The sequence below is a fragment of the Cryptotermes secundus genome, unplaced genomic scaffold (assembly GCF_002891405.2).
Source record: "Cryptotermes secundus unplaced genomic scaffold, Csec_1.0 scaffold2068, whole genome shotgun sequence".
Classification (NCBI taxonomy): domain Eukaryota; kingdom Metazoa; phylum Arthropoda; class Insecta; order Blattodea; family Kalotermitidae; genus Cryptotermes; species Cryptotermes secundus.
Window position 1 is genome coordinate 2753 of NW_019720617.1, and position 24117 is coordinate 26869.

Sequence of the window (24117 nt, forward strand, 5' to 3'; positions counted from 1 at the left end):
CCCTGAGTGGGATTCGAACCCATGATCCCGGTTTCCAAGCGAGCGAAGACAGTACATGCCTTAGACCGCTCGGCCACCGTGACCGGCGAATATATATTTATCAACCCCATTTTACCCTATGTAACAGCGTTGTTAAGAAATCCAAGAATATGTTATATATTTCCTCCTCTACCTCATATTTGCTATCTCTGTTTTTTATTTCGATTTGTTGCAAAAATCGTCTGTCGTTAGATCTTGGCAAGTCCACTTATCGGTGACATGATTCTTAGTTTGAGTTTTGATCTGCGAGTGTTCCTTCTCGTGTTATAACCGCCATATGGCACGACGGTTTCATACTTCGTAGGAATATACGCGAGCTATGCATATTTGTGGCGTGGTGTTCTGGTTCGTGAGTAAATTTTTCATTTTAAATTGCTCAGTTCAGAACCGGAGGTGTCACAGGGAATATGACAAGGAGCTGTGGGAAGGGCTCGCTCTCTCTGAGGGATCTGTTCTAGATTTATTTACCTGTCATTAAAGTACTTATCGGATTATGAAAATTTTCAGATACGTAAATATTTTTAAAATGTTATGTCACAGTGAGAGATGCCCTAAACTGCTTACAGATTATTACATATTTTCACATGGATGAAATGTATAAGCTGAGATACCAAATACACATATCATGTAGGAAATAGCTCACATGCTAGATGTTAACACAAACTGGAAGGTAACATTAAAATAGATCTTAAAGAAATAGGATACGAGGCCGTGGACAAGATTTATCTGAGTCAGGATATGGACCAATTACACGAATGGCAATGAACCTTCGGTTTTCATAAATAAAAGGGAATTTCTTAATAAGCTGTGCGACTATTAGATTCTCAAGTACTGTGCTCCATGATCAGTAGTGTGATAATTAACATTTTTAAATCTATAGGCTTATAGATATGTACAACAAAATATTTTTAGATTTGAGGTTTTCACAGCGGTGACTATGAAGAATGCTGTCTTCTTGGATGTGGCGCCATGTAGATCTTGTGTGAACCGACGTTTCGGAGGAACGTATCACCTCTGAAACGTCGGTTCACACAAGATCTACGCGGAGCCACATCCCAGAAGACGGCAATCTTCAACAAAATATTTATTCTCAGCATGACGGAGACAACGTTATTGTATTTTTACATCATAAGAGCAAATAAAACTAATACAAATTTTATCTTCATTATGTCAATACTTGTTATTTTGACGCAAATATAGCCTTTGTTCAGTTCTGATATATTTCTGGTTATACAATCAATATTTTTTAATATCAAGCTATAATTATATTAAGAAAGCAGTCTTCTGGGATTTGGCACCGTGTATATGTGGTGTTAACCGACGTTTCGGAGGAACGTATCGCCTTCATCTTCAGGGTAGAAGAAAATGTATAGGAGGCGATACGTTCCTCCGAAACGTCGGTTAACACCACATATACACGGTGCCAAATCCCAGAAGACTGCTTTCTTCATAGTCACCGCCGTGAAAGCCTCAAATCTTATACAATTATACTGTGCAATATAATAAGCGATGTAATAAGGTTGCTGCGAATTTTATATATTTGTAGTATTTATCTTGCATTTGCGCCTTGCTTGTAAATAATTATTTTCGAACCTTTCAGAGTAAGTATTTTATTTATAACGGTAGCTGGAAACTTGTTGTTCTTCCCCGTGGATCATTTATAGATAAAACTGGATCACACGCCACCTAGGCAGTACATTACAAAATGTAAGTTTGCTGTGGGGTTAGAACAGGAACAGCCAATCGCATGCACAGATGTGCCACGGTTCTCTCCGAAGGGTGTTTGGGTGCCCAGGAGAAGCTTCAAGTTTTTACAATAATTTCTTAATTGAAGATTACGGTCTTCAGTAATGTAACGCAGTGTAGTTTGGATGGTAGATACCCATAAATTACACTGCAGCAGAAACAAAGAACAGTGTCCATAGCATTAACATCCGTGAGACCTGTAGATCTCACAATTTCCTATTTCTATTCTGATCGCGATGTGTGTGCTGATTTACGTCCTGTGAAACGAAAGTCTGGCCAGTGTTGAGGAGTGCCAACATTTTCGATTACACGTTAATCGAGGGGTTTGGAAGTACATAGTGATAAGAAAAGCTTATCCCTAGGCTTAATTTACTAAGCGCTATGCCACAGAGGTCGTTCTTAAACTCGGCATTAGAGGGAGGTGATTGGTCAGTTTACGTACCGGCCGCTTTAGCCCCGTGGAAAGAGACCCCTTGTACCCACTGAATAGGAAGTTCTGTGGGTTCTGGAGTACACGTGGGCACTGTGCTATACAGAAAAATTTCGTACCCCTACCGGGAATCGAACGTAAGCCGTCCCAGCCGTAGTCCGTCGCTATACCAAATATGTTATCCGATCCCAGAGGTAAGGAAAACAAATCTATTAACTGATTTAGTTAAAGTTCTGGGGTCCGTAGCAAATGTAAGGTTTCCATATTTACCGTTTACATTTGTTGCGCAATTGCAATTGCGTAAGAAAGGACCTAGTAGACACCATTCTAGCTTACACAATATCCTTAGGACATTAATTAGATGTAGGATTATCCTTCTAGGTTTAATTATGAGTAAAGCGAACCTTGTGTATTTTCATGCTGCACTACCGTCCACTCCGGGACAGACACACCCGGACTTCCTTGCAAATGTATTTGAGAATCCCAATTTTACTTTAATGCTTAATGGTTGCAAAAGTTTCTTCGATGACACATTTTTGTCGGATTTCTAGTACTCGATTATTTAGTGTACTTTGAATACTGTAGTAAACGTACTTTGATTATTACGAAAGCTGACTTGACGAATTTGCATCTCAGGCCATTAAATTATATCCCCAGACAATATGAAGGCTAACGAATTAAATTTGCGTTTGCAACGCCATTATGAATTTTGCTTCATTAACACATTTTCCTACAATGAATTATTTTGATATGACTGTAGTAGGCCTATCCCTCCAGTAGGGCGGATATTAACTTCCAGCCTCCCGCGCTTAATCAGAACGTTGTCCCACGCTAAATATCGAAAGAAATCTCTTAGGTTAAACAATAAAACTGCCCTCAGATCGATTGTCGCTGACCTCAAGACTGTACTGTGATGACAGTCAACGTATACTTATGAGTGTAATATGTGTTTGAAGTTGAAGGGAAGAAATATTAATACAAGACCTGAAGCTGCCATGGCGACTGAGAGCAATAAAATCCTCCCTATCCATCATCCGCGCCAATTCGGAGCAAAAGTCCAGCCTTTCCGAGACCGTCTCTATATTCATAATTACGCATTCATGTCAAGAAAACCCATACGATCCTACGCGCTCTGTTTCCCGGGTTTTCTTGCACAAATGCGAAAGATTATCATCTGCACATTATTCTGTGTCGTGTCGTTAATGCAAGAGTATGTTTATAACTGGCTCTGTTGACTGTAATTTCCCAGAACATACAAATTCTGTTGGTTTAAAGGCGTCCCTAATAACTTCTTTGTCTGTTGCTGATGACGTCTTTGCAGTGGTCTCTGTCATTTAGCTACAGCGTTATGCCCTGCTACCATCATCGCCGAAGTTGTTATTCTCCGTCTTCCTCCAGCCTCCACTCCGGCGTCGTTCCTGTGCCCATCATCCGCTTCTTCCACCATGTCTCCCTCCTTGTCCTGGTGCGCCGTCATATGTCTTGTAAGGTGGTGTCTCTCCCTGAAGCTCTCACTGCATACCGGACACTTCAGTTTCTCCTGGTCCCTTCTTCTCCTCATAATGTCACTGTTAATATGGTCGCCCTTGTGGTGCGACCTCATGTGGTAAACCAGATCCGAAGTCATGCGGAAGCTAATGTTACACTTCGCACATACGTTTTGCGCTGGTAGTGACAAAGCGGCGAAGGATGGGGGTAAAAGCGACGCTGACACTACAGCTGCTGCTGCTGCCGCTGCAGGGTTTGCCGCCGCCGTCAGGATGCTTGGTGGGGGGGCACGTGTGACCAGAAGTTCGGCGGCCGTCGTGGAAAAATTTGCAGCGAATGGATAGGCGGCCGCTGCCAGCGTGGAGTATGCCGCAACGGACTCTGGATGGTGATAGAGCAGGCTGGCAGGTCGTAACTTGGACCCAGTGTTGGGAAACCCAGGCAGCAGTTCCTTTTCATTAGCGCTGTACAGATGGTGATGCTGGTTGCTGGCTGTTATGGATGCCTTCATCAGATAACTGTCGATGTCGTTTCGGAAGTTCCCGTTGTTAGATCCCAGAGGAGTTCCACCGCTGCAGAGGCCGTTGCTAGCTTTGATACTCTTCAGGCTGTTACTTTCTTGCTGAAGCAGAAATGCTGCTGATGAATATGACGTCAGCGTCTTTCCTCCTGAAGGCGATGAACCTGTCAGAGACTTGGGTGAGAGGTGGTGATTGGGTGATAGTAACGGTATGGAACTTTGGAACTGTTTTGAGCTTGAATGCATAAAATGTGGTGGGATTGGGGACAATGTTGAACCAGCTCCCATGCTGGGAGGGCTCATACTCTCTTGATAAGTTGTGTGATCTGGGGAAAGACCCCCGGATGTGGAGGACATGGACGATGGAGACGTCGGTAATGGTACATTTAAAAGGTTACTAGCGTCAAATTTTGTCGATGAAGTTGTGACTTTAGTAAAGGCGCTTCTGATCATTACGCCTGTTGACGTGTTGCTTGCAGAATTTTGGTTCCTATCGTTGTCCGTTTGGCCTTTGCCACATGTTTCTAAAACATCGTCATGATGGAAACTAGATCTTGAAGTGGTCATGTTGATAAGATTAAAATCTTGACTTTTACTCCCGCTAATTTGACTTTTACTGACTCTGTCCATAAGATCTTCATGATTATAAACCGTTTTTGGAACTAAGAGGCCTGAATGTTCAAACAATCCAACCTTACTTTGGTGTGTACTTATCATAATTCTCTGACCATGCTGCCTTGGAGTAACCTCAGTTCCAACAGCAGTTTGACTGCTGTTTCTCACTGCAGAGTCGGTCATATCTCCTAACAGCGCATGCTCCGCATATGCCCTTGGTACAATGGATTCCGTAACGCCACCTAACAGTGGATTGTGGCTGTTGAGTACCATGTTGTGCGGTGATACAGATGAGCGTGGCGATGTGTTGTGTGTCGGTACCGGTGAGGTACGGTTCATCAGACAGCCTGTAGACACCAATCTGAGTTGCTTCTCCTGTTGTAACTGCTTCCTCGCCAAGTTCTCATCAGGAGCCATAAGGAATGCGACGTCAAAGCTGCGCTTGATGCTTCGAGGGGTGATTGTAGTGGTCGTGGTGGGCAGGTTAGGGGAGTATGAGGGTGTGTTTGGTGGTACGGGGGAGCGGTTGCTGTCGGGTGACACAGAACTCCGTGCACTGTTACTGGTAGGGCTGCTGCTGCTGTTTATCAGGGCCGTACTGGTCTCGACACGTACGCGCTGCTGGATGTTAATATCCATAGTCATTCTGATGGGACGTCACAGTGCTGCAAACAGAATGCACATTCTTTACTTGACAAATTAAAATTATCAGTAGGTTGGCGCCCACCATACTCCATCCTCAGCTTTAGTAGACCTTAAAATTAAGGACGTTGTTCAATGTGGAATATTTCATGGCTAGTGTATTTGATTTCATGTTTAATTCTTATCGGCAAAACCACTACAATTTTGATATATTGGGTTTTTGGACTTTATCCATCGTCCCGGTTTTTAAGNTACAATTTTGCTTCTTATACTGCATGGACGTGAAACTTTGTGTCTCACGTTAATTTTACTGAAAAATATATATTAGATGCTTTGAATATTTGCAGAAAATTTGGTCATATGAAAACGGAACATGTAATTGGAGAGAACTGTATTGGGAGCTTCATAATTTGTTTTTTCTTTATCAAATATCTTTAGGGTCGTAATATCGGAGAGGATAAGATGGGTGGGGTATTTTTTAGAAGTGGCAAATTGCAAACACAATGCGAGTCGGACAGCCTGAGGATAAGGTACCGCATGGAAGGCCTAGGTGTAGTTGGAGGGACGTGAGGGTCGCAAGAGGAACAGGTTATGACAATGTGGGTCGGATTTAGCTAGCTCAAGATTGAAACCAGTTCCGAGTTTTTGTTAAGAGAATATTCAAATGGTGTGTCCCATAATAAAATATATCATTTGTTGACAAGATGAGCGACTATTAGCTTCCGAAGCAAGATTCTGCTGGATGAAGTTTATTGTGAACAGAATTATGGCGTCATCTTTAGCTGTAGAATGAGAAGTCAAGCGGCTGATGAAGAGATGTGCTGAAATCGTGAAATGGTAACTTATATCGGCTGATGTAGAGATGTGTAAAAGAAAAAATCTTAAACTTTTGTTCGATTTTGGGTTCTTATGGCGGCAAAAATGAGGAGCACTAACTTATGGGATATAAGACAGTCTAGCCTGGTAGAAGTTCACTAAAGTTTCGGAGGAAAGTACCTCCGTTTTCTTCAGTGTCTTAGTAAGCGAAGCAGCTTGCTTCGTGAAGTTGCTTGTTTGAATTATTCTTCGTATTTGAAGGTAACAGCAGTACGTTCCTCCAAAACGTCGGTGTATTTGTACAGGACTAGACGGCATCACATTTCTGAAAAGAGTATTTTTCAAAATATAAAGGTGTTTTTGAGCAGTCACGGGATTTTACAAGTTCTTTTATTTTGGTCAAATTGACGTGAAATTATTTGTTTCGGATACATTCATCTAAAGAATTTGCGATTGTTTCCTTCTGGATGCCTCAGGTATAGAGGGGATAGGGAGGAGCTCGACGGGTTGTAGGGATCTGTTAGATCTGTTATATTTCAGGCCCTAATCAAGCGACTGTTGAAATTTATAAGAAACCCTCACTTATGGTTCACAGTAGCTTCGGTGCAGTCGTCTCCAGAAAGTTCCTTGAATAGGGACATTACAAAGATCAACAATATTCTTAAACCTAACTAATTGCATGGATCTGAGGCCTTCTTGCGAAACTACCAGTTGCGCAGCTATTCACGAACTTCCCAGTATTTAATGAAACTCGAAGGTTCATTACCGTGTTCAAAAGAGCCCTCCACTAGTCCCTACACTGAGCCAGATCAATCCCGTCCATAGCACCCCATCCTATTTATCTAAGATCCATTTTAATATTATCCACCCACCTACGTCTTGGTCATCCTAGAGGCCTCTTTCCTTCTGGCTTTCCCACCCTTCTCCCATATGCATTCCATGTTAGGTGGTGCCCTTGTCACCACGGCATGGCGCCTCCTCAGGTTGCGGATGGAGGAGACGGCCATCAGTTTTGGAGGGAAGCTGTTAATATATTGAATAGACAGTCGCGTAGTGCTGACAAGGGGTGGTCTTCCAGTTTAGAGGTTGGGCCTGAGGCTAAAATCTTCTCACCGTGAAAAAATAAAATTGTTTGAAATATCACTAAGGGTCTAGGACCTGGATGCAATATTATTAAACCAACGCGGTCTAATTCTTGAGAGTCCTAACATACATCACATTAAAGGTCAGTGTTGTTAGTATTATGACGCGCGGCTTTAGGCCGGAGTATCGGAGTCGGAACCATTGCCAGCCAACGGCTGAACTAACGTATTACCAGTCATTAGAATAATAGGCGTGAATTGCTACGCAACGGTTCTAATTACTATGGTTCACTGTTTCACTGTTGGAAGCTCCTAACCACAGCAACGTATCATAGGTTGTACAGTAACGACTTCTAAAACAGAACTCTTGAAGAAGGTGATTCCTATCCCAGCCGCCTAGCAAGGATAAAAAGGAGACCAGCTGAGAAGCCGTCAGTTGAGAAGTGAAGTCGGAAGGAGACCCAGAATAAGGGAGAGCACCGAAGAACAGAGGAGCAATATGCAGACAACAGCGAGGTACTCGTATTCATGACCGAGAAAGAGTTGACTGTGTGAACTGTTATAACCGCGTATGATTGTAATAGTGATGTCAAATAAACCTAATCGTCAAATCTAGATTCCACGATTATTGGTCACGCGTACCCCCCTACAGGTGACGGTATGGCATAGTTTTCTGGAGGGATTAAAGTAGAATAAGTATAATTTTAATTGGTGTAACCTTGAGATAGGAAAGCGACGTCTGATGTGTTCTACTACATGCAGTACCAAGCCAAGTTACTAAGTAATTAAAGTTGTCCCTGTAGGATCTGAGATTCTCACAGCGGAGGTTATGAAGAGTTCTGGGATATAGTGCTATGTAGGATCTGAGGTTCTGACAGCGGTGGTTATGAAGGGTTCTGTTTCCTGGGATATAGCGCTGTGTAGGATCTGAGGTTCTCACAGCCGTGGTTATGAAGAGTTCTATCCTCTGGGATATAATGTAGTGTAGACCGTTTGAAGTCAACCGACGTCGTTGCTTGGTACTTGCTTCACTTTGGTGTCTTGCTTGGTTTATTCTTCGACGCTGAAGATAGAGGCGAAATGTCCTTCCGAAACGTTGGTTGACTTTCAACGGACTACAGAACATTATATTCCAGAAGATAAACCCCGTCAACGTTACAGCTGTACTTAATTATATCACTTAGCACTATGCCATGAAGTCGTATGGGGAAGGGCAGATATGGCTCCACCATTTTTACCCGTGGCCATAGATGGAGGTGAGTGGTCATCTTCACGTCTCTGCCGTATTGCTTCCAGGGGAACAGCCCCCTGTACTCATTGCATAGGAGGTGGGACCCAGAGACTGTCGGGAGTCTATGGATAAGAGAAGATATATTTCCACTGTGGGGAATCGAACCCCGATCGCCCTAGTTGTTCTACCGACTAACCTACTCTGGCCCCTGTTAGTAAATAACAACCTCAGTGAATTTTGGTTTCTTTGAATAATTAGTGATATGCCATTCTTACCGAAACGTCTCTTCGTCTGCACATTTGTGACGTGTTGGACCAAGGGGCACGTGGAATGAAAGCTCACAGATTTGGTCACAAAACTACACAAACTTTTGAGCGTTTTAAAATTATTTTATTGCCGTATTTTTATGTATCTAACTACATGGAGCAGATGGCTTCCTGAGACACTAATAGTCGCTCAGCTGGTCAAGAAATGATCCACCTTGAATGGAACGCAGCGGGTTCATAGCCGTGTTTCCAACAGCCCATCGATAGACTTACCCTGAGCCAGATGAATTTGGTCCACACCCCCACATCCTATTATTTTAAGATCCATTCTATTATTATCATCTTATTCCTGTGTTATTTTTAGGAGCCCAAAATGTTCCCTTCCCTTCATAGAAGATTCTTTAGTATATGGTTAAGTAGATCACTGCATAGTAGTCGAAACAAATTGTTGTAATAAAGGATTATGTTTGACGACTTGTATAATGGTAACGCAACGTCTCAATCAATACATAATTACAGCAGGTAAAGGTAAATTTGTTCCCGTGCTTAATTAATTAAGTACCACATCATGAAGACATGTGGGAAGTGGAGGTATAACTCCACCAGTCTTGACCTCGGCACTATGTGTAGGTTACTATGTGTAGGTCAGCTTCCCTACGTGGTAGGCGCCTTACACGCTCAGTACCCATCGGATAAGAGGCTGGTGGCCCCAAAGTCGGTCTGGACGCTGTTTTACAGAAAAATCTCTTACACATGCTGGGAATCGAACCCCGTACTTGCAGCCCGTAGCTGCACATAGGTAGGTACTCCATACCGTCCCATTTTCCAACAAGTATCCAACATTTTTCTCATATCCCTTACCTGCAGGCTACATGTCCTACCCATCTCATAATCCTAGATTTGATCACCCTAATTATATTCGGTGAATGTTAAAACTTATGAAGCTCCACAATATGCAATTTACTCCAGCTACTGAACTTAAGAAGTGTTTAGGGTCATCTTCAGAAGAGTCCATGTGGAACACGCGTGGACTTATGACAGAATATCGTGCGATAAAATGTAAACTGCGTTGGTTCTTGTCGCTCTAGAGTAAACCATTGTATGATCTCAAATATTACCCACTGAAATAAAGTTGAAGCTGCTCCTGTGTTCAATTAGGAACCATCACATGAAAATTTACAATGGAGTGGAGGGAAAGCTCCTATCATTTTTTTTATCTAGCCATTATATGATGGCTAGTTGTTAGTTTCACCCTCCGGTCGCTTTGAACGGTTCCCATTAGCCATTGGTTGGGAGGGTGGTCTACCTTCCGTCTTGACACTATAAAGAGCAGAAGGATCCCTGCTGCTACCTAGACCTTCATCCCATTACCTAATCACTATATTGACTGAGCTAGCTTGGCTCCTGTTAAATCTAGGAAGAGTGCTATGGTACTGCATATGTCTGGTAACTTCTTATTTACGTTCAAGAGAAATCAGATGGATTTTATAAGATTTGAGGCCTTCACGGCGGTGACTATGAAGAAAGCAGGTTTCTGGGATTTGGCACCGTGTATATGTGGTGTTAACCGACGTTTCGGAGGAACGTATCGCCTCCATCTTCAGGGTAGAAGGAAAAATATAAGAAATCCGCAAGCGAAGAGACCGTGAGAACCGGTTTACCGGTTCCCACGGTCTCTTCGCTTCCTTCTACCCTGAAGATGGAGGCGATACGTTCCTCCGAAACGTCGGTTAACACCACATATACACGGTGCCATAACCCAGAAGACTACTTTCAAGATGGATTTTCTTAAGTATTTTTCTAAATCCAGAAATAAATACTGCCTGAATATCTTAACATCTCTCTGGCTTTATTACATTTGATTGTCTGGGGCCTATCTGCTATTAACATTTGGTGCGTTCCGTTTGGCTCCATATTCTACAGATCTAAAGATGTCAAAGTAGTTATATTAAATTTTTATTAGATGGAACCTGAGGGTAGACAACTGATCTGTCCGCTCTCTTAACAATATAACCTGATGAGCTATATCAAAAACGATTCAGCTGTAGTTACAATGCAAGACGGAGTTCAGATTGCATCAGTGGGCTCAAAGTGTAACATAACTTGAGGGCAGTTATGCCCTCGATATCAACTCTAAGATCTTTGTACCCGATGTGCTGAGCAGATACTTGGACTAAAAGAAGAGAAGTGAGGCTAGAGTGTCGCAGTAAAATCAAGGAAAATTAGATTCTTAAAGGAAGAACATAGACTGAAGGTATCCGAGAGTGGAGCGCTGAGGAGAATATTTGGACCGAAGAGAGATGAAATTGGAGGTGATTTTTTATTGCTAGTGGCGTGGGACTAAGTTCCTTGTACTGCCGCCACTTCTGGCCTATTGTACCAGCCTCAGATGACAGCTGAGGGTGATTGTGGAGCAATTGGTGGAATGAAGATTGGCAGGGGAAACCGAAGTACTCGGAGAAAACCTTCCCGAACGCCACTTTGTCTACCACAAATCCCACTTGACCAGACCCGGGCTCGAACCCTGGCCGCCGCGGTGGGAAGCCAGCGACTAACCGCTTGAGCTATGGCGCGGCCTTAAATGGGAGGTGTTGGAGAACACTGCATAATAATGACGAGCTTCATAACTTGTACTCTTCATCAAATATAATTAGAATGGTCAGGTCAAGGAAGATGAGATTGCTAAGGACTGCATCACGCATGGGGTTGAGAGGAATGCATATAGAATTTTGGTGGGAATGCCAGAAGGAAAAAGACCACTAGGAAGACCTAGGAGTACGTTGGAGGGTTAATATTAAAATAGATCTTAGAGAGATGGTATGGGGTTGTATGGACTGGATTGATATGACTCATGTTAGAGACCCGTGGAGGGCTATCCCATAACAGGCCATGGAGACCCATAGCGTTGAGAGACGTCGATTCTCCCACATTTTCTCAAGATAATCAGTTCACAGATGACGGTAAGATTGTCAGCCTTACTCACCGGCCGCCCTTTACCCCCAGGAAGAATCCTGGTACTCATTCCTGTTACAGGGTGAGTTGACTTCAGGACCATAGTGCGGCTGGAAAAAATAGGTCAACTGAAAAGATGCACCCCATTGGGACTCGAACCCGCGACCTTCCAGCTTGTAGCATCGTGCCTCAACCAACTACGTTACTGCCTACCCCATCGTCAGTTAAACTCATTCCCAAAGATCATGAGGTTAATCAATTCAAGATGAATGAGATGTGAGGAACATGTAACATTATTGGGGGAAACCTTGTAAATCTGGTAATGATCGCTTACCAGGTTAAGAAATTTCCCACCTAATTTTTTTAAGCAACCATATTCACTGCTGTGCTTTAAAGAGACTGAAAATTGGCCCTAATCCTGGAGAGGCTGAATCCATTTCTTTATGATAATGTTTAAAAATCTCCTCGCATATACGCCCCGTTCCAGAATTAATATTGTCTCATCAGGTATCCCGACTAAGATGTGCTTCTAAGCTCTCGCATGCATGCTACATAGCCCTGCAAACTTAACCTTGAATTAATCTCGCCATATTTTGAAGTTTATAAATGCGACACTTCTCTTACATTTAAGAAGATGTTTGTGTTTTGTACGGTATGGGTTGCCTGCCCCTTCAAACCCCGTTCCTACAGTTACATATTCTACACATTCACATCTACATCAGCAGGCTGTCTTTATCCACAACCTGAGGACACGCCGTGTCATGTGACTAGGGCACGCATTGGTTTTAATATTTTCAATAAGAAACACTAACACAGAACGATTTTATACCCTGTCTTTGCAACGCAAGGGATACAATCGTCCTTATTAAGGCTAAGAGGTTTCCTAATCTGAGGATGGTAAACTTATAGTGAAATGCATTGTGTTGTGAAACAAAGAACATAAAATTTCCGTGACTGTGTGTTCCGGTGTGGCTATGTTTTTGATTTACACCTATTTGTGTCAAAATATTTATGTAATTCTTTTAAAATTTCCAATTCAACATTGAAATTTGGAATCAAATTGATGCGACGTATAGATAACTCAAAATATTAGATTCAATCTGTGATCAGAAGTAAATTTAAAAATGTTTCTCTGCTTTCGCACCACGTCGCGAGGACATATGAGGAAACTGAGAAATACGTCCACATATTCTTAACCAAAGCACTATGCGGAGGCAAATAGTACTTTGCTGCCCGCCGGTGTATACACTGTGAAGACTTTTTTGGTAGAAAGCTTGGTGGAGACTGTAGCCTATCTAGCTATGCTGACTTCACGATAAATCCCTTCCTTAAACAATAATCTAATCCCGCTGCGGCATGTAAAGACCCATTGCTGGGTAGCGACCACGAAACAGACAACGAAACAACAACCACTGCTAGTCAACAGATTCTTAATAAACAACAATTGAAGTAGAATATTGAGGAGCTGTGATTTCTGAGTGGTCCGTGCCGAGATGTTATAACCAGAACAGAGTTCTGTTCAAAAAGTCTGTGGTCGCGAATCTCAAAGGGCTTGGCACCAAGACCAACTGACTGGCGATAGACCACCAGTCGTAAAGTAACTTTGATTTTGACTTTGAATAAATCAGTTGTGAGACGGTGGCTATCCTGCAGTGGCGTGAGCTGAAGGATCTCCACTGTTAAAGCCGTTACCAGGAAACGACACGTGGAGAGTGTAACATACTGAGAACATTAGCGTTTGTAAGAGTGAAATGTAAAATGTAGTTACGAGTTGCACGTGTGTGGTCAATAAATCAAATCTCCAATCCACTCCCTCACGTGACAAAATGATTAATAAGCTAATTAGCTCGGATATTCCGATTTCTACTCTAAACAGCATACTGTGTATGGTTATTGCCAGTAAACTGCTCAGAGTGCAATTTCATGTTTGGCGGCAACGTTAAAGTTACATAAGAAGTCGTTTCAAATTTAGAGGTAAAGGAAGTCGACACGTAACTCACTTCCTCTTAATTTCAGTGGATTTTTTCCAAGCCGGCGATCCGGAAGACATTATTGGTCTCCTCCTTATCTCAACTATCCCACTGTTGTAAAAATCGTTTTCACGTACCCGGAAAATTTTAGTAATAAATTAACCGTGGCCTGTCAGAAGTTGAGACTTTCTACCTTATCTTCTAGAGTTTCATAATGTCTGTTATCTCTGTTCTTGTTACAATGAAACCTGCTTATAACCGACACTAAAGTACTTGAATATTTCTCACGTTCAAAGTAGATGCTTGACAGTTCATGTGTTTGTGTTGTTTGAATCGTAATGACAATTAGCGCTACGTATCTACACTACAAGTTTACAGAGCAGTGTCATTTTCAACTTCCATCTTATTTCATCCATTTCTTCTTGTTCCTTCTTTTCTTCTAGATTTCTTATACATTTCACAGTATTAATGCTTTTCTTCCTATTACTTTATTTACTTGCCTGTACCTATGCTTTTCTTTATTTTTCGTACACTTTTCAGTATGTAGTGATTCTGTAAGTACCTTTTTAGATATACAAGCCGAATCATTTCTGCTTCCTGGCAGGAAGTTTCATTTCGTGATGTCTAAGTGCTAAAATTATATTAATAAAAACGTTACGCTTATTCAGAAATTGTTTTCGGTTAAATTTTTTATTTCTCTTTTCCTTTATCCTTCATCAACTTTCGTTTGTCAGAAGTAAGTTTACATTTCTTTCTGCTCTATATTCTTTAGAGAACTGCATCTTTCTGGTACCGACAGGATATAATTTAATCCAGATTCCATTTCATACAGGTCTCGTTACAACCCAGGTTCAATTTCAGAAAGGTCCCAGCTGAATACATATTCAGTTTCCAGTTGGTCTCAGCTCAACCCATTTTCCATTTCAGGAAGGTCTCAGTCCAACCCATTTTCCGTTACAGAGAGTCTTCAAGTCAGTCCAGGTTCCGTTTCAGGAATGTCTCAATCCAACCACAGATTCCGTTTACGGGAGGACCCAATTCAGTCCATGTTTTGTTTCAGAAAAATCTAAGCTGAATCCAAATTCCGTTTCAGACAGTCTCAGCTCAACCCAAGTTCCACTTAAGGAAGATCTCAGTCCAACCCAGATTCCATTATAGACAGGCTTCAAGTCAGCCCAAGTTCCGTTTCAGGAAGGTCTCAGCTCACCCAAATTCCTTTTCAGACAGGTTTCGGCTCAGTCCAGGTTCCAGGAATATCTCGGTCCAACCCCCGACTCCACTTCAGGCAGGCCTCAACTCAGTCCACGTTATGTTTCAGGAAAACCACAGCTCAGTCCGGGTTCTTTTCCAGGAAAGTCTCAGCTAGATCCAAATTCCGTTTCAGACAGGTTTCAGCCCAAACCAGGTTCCGTTTTAGACGTACCTAATTGTACTTTATTGTCAGTGTTTATCAGATACACAAAATAATATTCCTTACTCCTCAGTCAGCTAAGTGCTGACTCAGAGATTAAAGACCAAATACGTAATAGCGTGCTGCTTGCTTGGAGCCACTGCAAAACACAGAAAACTGTGAACAATGAGTGTGCATTGAGGGAAAGACGATTAGCATGGACAAACTGGAGAAACTCCCAGAACATACACCAGTGCCATCAGGACTGTACGCGAGCCCCCGCGTGAGAAGCCAGAACATAACCACCTGAGCTATGGCACAGCTTGTAGTTACTATAGGATTCTGACGATGGTGTATAACACATAGAGATATTGGGTTTTTGGACTTTATCCATCGTCCTGGTTTTTAAGATAACTAATAAAAACACGACGTGACGTTTCGGAAACTGGATCTGTTTCCGTCCTCAGTTGAAGGAAAACACCTATTCTGTTGGGTCCGTTAGAAAGAGCTAGCCTCAATCACTGGTGTTTTCCTTCACCTGAGGACGGAAACAGATCCAGTTTCCGAAACGTCGTGTTTTTATTAGTTATCTTAGAAACCAGGACGATGGATAAAGTCCAAAAACCCAATATATCAGTATGACACAGCTTCTTTCTCAGGTATATTGTCAACAGTTAAACCACATAGTTGCATGAGCTCCGTATCTGGACTTGCGGCTTGAGGATTGGCCGCACCTGTAGAATATCGCAGCTCAAAATTCAAGCACTGCAGATAAAATTTACAGTAAATTAAGTTGCAGTGAGGAATTTCCTTGACGTTCTGTACCCCCACCGTTAGTCCATCTTTCTGTCGACTTTATTGTTATTTTTAAATGGACTTCTGACTTTATTGGTTCTTTGGGTTCTGTTTATTTTCAGTTTTATATTATAGACAGGACACTTAGAACGCACGAGTGAAGGTAAAATTTTTACTGCGTTTAATTTATTAAGCACCACGCCATGAAGACGTATGGCTTGACCTCGGCAGTAGTTGGAGGCTAGTGGTCAGCTTCACGCCTCGGTCGGTTTATCCCGTGAAGAGAACCTCTCGTACCTAGTGTATAAGTGGATGAGTGGGCCTTAGAGATGGTCTGGACGCAGTAGAGAAGATGGAAGCCCCTTTACCCTTCTGGTAATCGAACCCTGGCCGTCCAGCCCGTAGCCAGAGATAATAAATGCATACAACGTCTTACTAGGAAAATATGAAAACAGAAGACTACTTTGGAGACCTTGAAATCGATGTTGATGAAATATGTTATTTCAATGTGGATTGTATTCATTTGGCTGAGGACAGAGCCCAACAGAATGAACCTTGTTCGTAGAGACTCTTAGCTTCTCAAAACGAATTCTATTACTTGTAGTTAGTCACTTAATTATCCGACGATAACTTTTATAATCTTGTTTAGTCAGCGTCATGGGTTCGAATACCGACGAGATTCTCTTCCTTGCTTAATTAGCGTCAGAACCTTAGGAATTCACTGCAAATTTAGAAGTTTAACAGGGTCGATGCACACTTAACATCTGATTGTTTCCGATGACTGATAAACTTAACGCTCCACTCAGATTGTTTGGATCGATATACAAACGGCTTTAATCATATTCTGATCTTCTGGGTCATGACATCGTGTAGTCTGATATGTGGGTAAAAACGTGTTGGATGAACAGACTGGCCCTATCATTAAGGCGACGATATGTTCCTCCGAGGAGATTGGCACCTTCCTAGCCATCTAGCAGACTACACGGTGTCACAATCCCGAAAACAACAATGTATATTTCCTCCGCTGTGAAAACCTCAATTCTTACAAACTGGTTCATTTTGAAATTAACATGGCTTACCGAGGCTAAATTCGCCAGTATTATCAAGAGTGACAATTTTGTTTAACGGTGTTTTATCTAATTCAAAAGTTGTGTAGTTTTATGGGCGTGATTGCGAATGGGTAATTATGAAGGAAGGATTATTTCTGGGCATTACCCCATTATTTTACTACAAAAAATTGAGAAAAGAAACACAAAAAATTGGTTCAGTACTTAACTCTGGAACTCCCAGACATCAAGCAGAAGTAACAACCACAGAACCCGTGTTTGGTTGCCATTAATTTATCACACCATATCAGCTGCACTGGTTTTAAATCTTAGAACCGTGAAGACGGGCGCTGGGGGGTGGGGATGAATGGAAGGGGTGTGCAGGAAAATATTTCTGCCTTTTCAAGACGATTTCCTGATTTATGTACACTTTGTAATATGTAATAATATTCATAACTACGTCATTTCATTATTAAAGGAAACACTTAGATACATGATGTCACCATGATAATTCTGTGTGTTACTTTACAACTTTTGAACCAGTTTGCCGGCTCACAAAATTTGTCATGAACATTGTGCCATTGGAGGTAACCACAACTTTCTACATCTTACATTTCTTGACATCAGTAATGTTATCATGGCGGATGCGCGAATTAATGATGTTGGAGCGACACTGCTGTTGCTCAATTAGGGATCCATAAATTTTGCATAAAAATATGCAAAATTTTCAGAGTAATTTTTGCACACTGCAAAACAATAGAGCGGCTGAAGGAAGGTTGGCAAGAGTCTATCCTGAACATAGAGGCGGAAGTTTCAGTCTAACCTAATGATGGGGCAGTAGGTAACCACTGGCATCTGCCCACACTGGTACCCATGTCGCTACGAACAAGACCACGATCTGACCTTACACCGTCGTGGAAAACTCAAATTGCACTCACAATTCTAGCATGGAGGTGTCTGCAAAGCTCTGAGTCTGCTTACCATATTAGAAAACAATAAAACAAACTTCTTGGATTTAGTCCGCAAACGAACTATACCGACAGAGCGACCGCCGCTTATCGGCGAAGTTAGTGCCAACTTCAGCGGATAGAGGGTGTCGCGTGGTCAGCGCAACGAAACCTCACGGCCATTAATTTCGGTTTCCTAGACGGAAGCCGCTACTTTTCGATTCAAGCAGCTTCTCAATTATCCTCACGAAGGTGAGTGGACCCAGTTCCAGCACCACTACATCTCAGAAAATCTGGTAGCGTTCGGAATCGAACCAGGGACCTCTGGATCTGTAAGCAGGAACCCTGACGACTAGACCACAGAGGAGGCTGCTTACAGTATTAGAAAACAATGTTCTAGTTGACGCCTATATGGCATGGTAGCGAAACATGAACTGTTAAGAGAACATGTGAAGGACAACTGCGGTTTCTACGGTATGCAGGAAGTTATACCCTATGGGAGAGGGGAAGGAGCGAATAAACAAGGTAACAATCAGGAATGAGGAAGTTTGACAAGCAGATACAGGAAAGGGAGAAAACTGGTTGGGACATCTGCAGGGGACGCCATCAGAAAGAGCTCCAAAGAAAATTAATATCGTCAACCCGTAGGAAGACGTGATCCAGGAAGGTCAAGAAAAATATGGCTTCATATTTGAGGTAGGAGCGGGTAAATAAACTTAACCCTTACAGATGATAATGAATATGACTGCCTATACAATAAATCTGAAATTTATTTTATTCTAAACTCTAATCATTACCAATAATATTTCAAAGAATCTATTTATAAAAGCATCTGTAACAAATTTCTTTAATAAAAAAATTACTGTCACGTGTTTATGGCTCCGTGACTAATAATAACGGGTTTCGGAGTGGATGATTGGATTTATTAACAGCTGCTTTAACAATGTCTCTTAATCACAATCAATTATAGTTCTATCGCTAATCTACTCACTTCACAATTCACTGGGACACGTTAAATCTTCTCAGACTACACTAGTCGTATCCTGGCAACGGATTTATGACAATGTCATGCTGGGTCTTCTCTTCACAGGCTGACTTTCAACGGACAACTGAACTGAACCTAACTACGACTGGGCTTGACTACTCCGTTGTACTCCCTTGTACTCATTGTACTCCTCCAGTTTTTATGACTGTGCCATCTTACAATTCCTCGGCATGGGCACCATGGAAAACATCGTCTTTTGTTGTCGAGAATGCGTGTTTATTGGTCAATTACCTAGCAATGGATTTCATTCTATTGTTGAGAGCGTAATTTCGGGAATGTGTTTACAGAGCCACTGCCTAGCAATGGCATCACAATATATTATTTTAACATATTCTAATATTATGTTCAATTACAAATATTAATTTTATATTTCTTATTGTACACAAATCTACATTGGGCACATATCTAATTTTAAAACAATAAGGGCGTCAAAGGAACTCCAAGAATTCAAGATGAAACGAATGAAGACACATTTCTGCAGTTCTGTAGAGGCTTACGGATTGGTGGCAGTTGCTGTATGTAAAAGGGAAAGAAGGTGAAGAACAGAAATGACATATTTCAGATAGGATTAATTATGATGAAGGCGCATTGAGAATGATTAAGGAATTAACAGAACTTTTAGAGAAAACAAAAAAGTGTCAAACCTTCATGAGAAGATACTATAAATTCAGGACTCTAAAATTATAAATCTAGAAAATGTAAGTTACAATTTTTAAATTCCTAAATGAAATATTTGAAGAACGGAAGAAATCTCACATGAATGGAGGGATGTAATAATTATCCCCATCATAAGAAGTGGAGATGGGAGAATAAGAACCCTGTAGAGGGGTAAGATCCTTGTACATACATTATAAAATATAGGCAACATATATATTTTAGATATTGAACTGGAAAATGATTCGAAATAGTTAAATATGGGGATTCACAATTCAGAACTTTGCCTTAAGGTAGAAAAGGGGATAATATAGATACACCAATTGTCAATAGATTTTCCGTCAAGTGCAACAATATATATTTNTCAGCACGGGGTTGTGTGGGCTTGTGGTCGGGTGTATCTTACGCGATGTGTATTGTGTATCTATTGACAATTGGTGATTAATAGTGTAACGGACCAAAATGAAACAATTCAAAATATAGATACACTTTTACTGTTCTTATATTGTGAAAAATCATTGGATAGCACATGGAAAATATAATCCAAATAGAATGCTTAAAGCTAGTAAATACAGGCAAATACGTATAACAAAATAATATTTACATTTAATTCAAATTTGTATGTATCTACATCCATTAACCGAAATGCTGATTAATGTAAGGTCTGTACTTGAATAAAATACTACAAAACTAAGGAGTGGAGGGAATAAAGAATTAAATATATCAAGAGTATTTGTTTACATGTTAGTTCTTGCATATGCGTAAGCAATCGCAAATGTGTCACTTCCAGAAGACCGACCACCTAAACCGAATGAATTATTGGGTACTATGGGATGAAAAATTGAACAGACAGATGATAAATTGTGGCATTTTGCTGTATAGAGCCGACAGAAATTAACATAAGCAAAAAAGCCATGCAGGAAGTCAACATATCGAAGTAACTTGGATGCTGGCCGCGCCATAGCTCAAGCGGTTAGTCGCTGGCTACCCACCGCGGCGGCCCGGGTTCGATCCCGGGTCTGGTCACGTGGGATTTGTGGTAAACAAAGTGGTGTTGGGGCGGCTTTTCTCCCTGTATTTCGGTTTCCCCTGCCAATCTTTATTCCACCAAATTCTCCATCATTATAATCACCCGGGGCAGGCTACAATAGGCCAATCAGTGGCCGCCGTGCCGAGTGGACCCAGTTGGACTCCACCCCTCACTAAGCGAATTAAAAAAAAATACTTGGAAGCTGCTTAGGATATGGAGGGCACAACATATAGGGTCTATAAGTGAATTTTTTTTCACTTTTTTCGAAATAACAGGCCTCATAAACAGGAATTATAAGCCAGTGCAAGTTCAGGAACACATTCGAATAGAAATGCCGAAGGCCTTAACTCTACCCCACATTTCTATATGGAAATGAATACTGAACAGTGCAAGCAAACGACAGAACACTTACAGTTGCTGAAATGAAGTTTATGATCCCAAAGACGGAATGCGCTTGGTAAAGGTAAAAGGCAAACTTGTCCCTGTGCTTAATTCCTTGAGTGCTCTGTCATGAAGACGTATGGGAAAGTGAAGGTAGAGCTCCACCTTTCGTGAATAGGCGGAGATGAGTGATCAGGTCCAAGACACGACCGCTTTACCCAGCGGAAATTGCCCCCAATATCCATTAGGTAGAAGACTGGGTGGACTCCAGAGCCGATATGGACGCTGTGGAGTAGAGAAATATCTCTTGCCTCTGCCGGGAATCGAACCTCAGGCGTCCAACCCATAGCCTGTCTATCCCGGATCCCGAAATACACTTGAATGGAATATAAGAGAAATTAAAACTTGTTAAAATAATAAGAACTCTATATCACATTGGGCACATTTTCTAAACAAAATGGATTCAACAGAATTAAGAGAAACAGACTTCAATAAACATAAATAATTGCAAATCACATGGATCTAGGAGCCGGTGAAGATCTTTAAACAAGCCGGAACAGGCCAAGAAACGTGCCAACTCTCTGACTGATAATTATAATATCTGTCTACTTTCCTTATTTCGTAAAAATAAAGTAAAGCTTATGAGATCACCTTGCTGTCTGTGTGTCTATGTATCCGCATGTTTATCTCCTCTTAACAACTTCTAGAAAGCTTGAACCAATCTTTAATTAAATTTATTTAATTATGGGCCATTCTAAACTAACAGAGAAAGACAATATCATTTATATTTTTCTTTTTTTTTGGCAATTTTAAAAAACTGGGATATACATTTGACAACTTCCTTCCAAATTCTTGACTAACTGATCAGTCATTAACATCATCCATTCCCACTGGATGTTGTGTAACGTATGGAGTTAAAACTGTTTCATCAAGTAACCAGACTACTGACACATCTTTACAAATAACATTAATTATTAATAATATGAATAATTAAATAGGACAGCTTTAGTTATTTTGTCTGATAATTACCTTAGATATGTGTTGACGATATTCACGGATTCAGGGTCTCGTTCCTTCATACAGCTTCAATCTGCGATAGTCCATTCATGACACCTGACAGCTGTCAGTCCTGCGGACGCTACGGCACCTTACCACTGCCTGTGTTTAGCCCCGTGCCGACGTCACTCACTGTTTACACTCGGCGCAGAGCTGGGGCACACCACGTGTCCTGCACTGTGCATCTTTGCACCTCACTGCAACTCTCTTCCAGATCAAAGAAATGCACCAACTGTTCTCTTTACAAAACCTTATATCCAATATGAAACACTATTCCATCTGAACATCTTGCACGAGGGCGGAGATTTTGGTCCATCGACCAATGGATGCTGTGATAATGGGAGGAGTTTGCAGATGAGGCGTCGACCAATAGTATGACAGCATCGGGACGGCGGAATAGTTCGGTGGAGGGGTTGGGGACGTTGAATTGCTAGGCGAGATACCGACATCTTAATGCTATTCTGTATCGGTGGGTTGGGCTTTCTTGGACAGCTTTCACTTGTGGATTCTCTGTATCTGGTCAAGAATTTGCGACGCCTGTCGAAACCGGGGAGCGGTCTGAAATGAGACAAAATTGCTAGCTGCCTTGCTAGCCCCTAGTTCAGAATGCCAGCTGGCATTCATAAAGCTATGTCATGAGACATCGGGGAAAAGAATTCGATATCGACTTGGGTTCAACATATTGATATATCGTAACATATCTGTATAACATCAGTTTCACTGCACTGAGTAAAGTTTTATTTGAGAAGCCAATAGTTGCTAAACTAGCCAAAAATATCCCATCAATTTATGGAACCTGAACATTCATTACCATACCCACAAAAGCCCGCAACTGGTCCTAATCGCATGACAGATAATTTCACTACACACACTAGTACACTATTATGTAATATCCATTTTAATATTATCCTCACACCTACAGTTATGTCCTCAAATTAGTCTTTTAAGTGGTCAATATATCTATTCACCAATCCGAACTCCGTCTACAGCCACTAATACACTCGACACTATGTCATGGTTGTAGCTTGCATTACGGTTTCGGGCTGTCAACATGTTCTTAGAGTCCTCTGTCTCTACTTTTACACTAATCTCCTGCGTGGCGTCTAATAGAACTTCGGTCTTTTGCATAAATTTACTCTCATTTATCCCAAAATACAGAAAATCGGATCACAATCCAATGTAGAGGACATCTATCAGCCGGTTATTAGGAAGAAAGAAATATATTAATATTAATGACTGCTGTGCTATTCTTATGAAAGCAAGATTCAGTGTTCAAGGCTGGTTTATATTATTTAAACAATTCTGAAGTTCTCATTAGGTACATAACTAGCCAATGTAATTTATGTTTTAGTACGACAATTATTTATACAAATAAGACTAAATGGATGCTTAAGACTGGGTTTAATTGGGTTTTTGGGCAATTTAAAAATTTCGAGATTTGTTACAGCTAGAAGCTTCTGAGACACTCATAATGGATTCCGCAGCTAATGTATCTTCATACGAAGTGCATTTTTATGCTTTCTCCTTTACAGAATCTCGTAGTGGCGCTATGGTTTCTCATGTAATTACAGTAAACCCTCGTTATAACGGTGCAACATGGGGGCACGGCGCGCGTTATCGCCGAAGTCCGCTATAACCGAGTGAAGGTGTATTCACAGAAGTACACAGAAATATGCATAGCTAATAAGGTAAAGTTGTGCCTGTGCTTAACTAATTAAGCACTACGCCATGAAAGCATATGGCGGAGTGGATATATAGATATACGTTTTCTTGACCTCAGCACTAATTGGAAGTGACTGGTCAGCCTCACGTCCCTGTCGCTTTACCCCCGAGGAAAGAGCACCTGGTACCCATTAGATAGGAGGTTTGGTGGACCCCAGAGCTGGTCTGGACGATTTGGAGAAGAGAAAATTTTTGACCCTACCGGGACTCGGACCTACCCCTCGGTGGCCCATGCTGTAGCCGGTCGCTATACC

The 24117-nt window shown here is 41.5% G+C and overlaps 1 protein-coding gene across 1 annotated transcript; it reads right to left on the reverse strand.

Annotated features, from left to right (window-relative positions):
* Positions 1–3310: 3310 nt before the first annotated feature.
* LOC111870792 (serine-rich adhesin for platelets) lies at positions 3311–23874 on the reverse strand. Its single transcript, XM_023863337.2, has 2 exons — positions 22115–23874; positions 3311–5503 (listed from the first exon to the last, which is right to left on the reverse strand). Exon 2 carries the CDS (start codon positions 5481–5483, stop codon positions 3546–3548), a length of 1938 nt encoding a protein of 645 aa, XP_023719105.1. The 5' UTR covers positions 5484–5503; positions 22115–23874; the 3' UTR covers positions 3311–3545.
* Positions 23875–24117: the final 243 nt, after the last annotated feature.

Bases quoted from the DNA above. Each gene is read 5' to 3' on its own strand.
- LOC111870792 (XM_023863337.2), bottom strand. From the start codon at position 5,483: ATGACTATGGATATTAACATCCAGCAGCGCGTACGTGTCGAGACCAGT.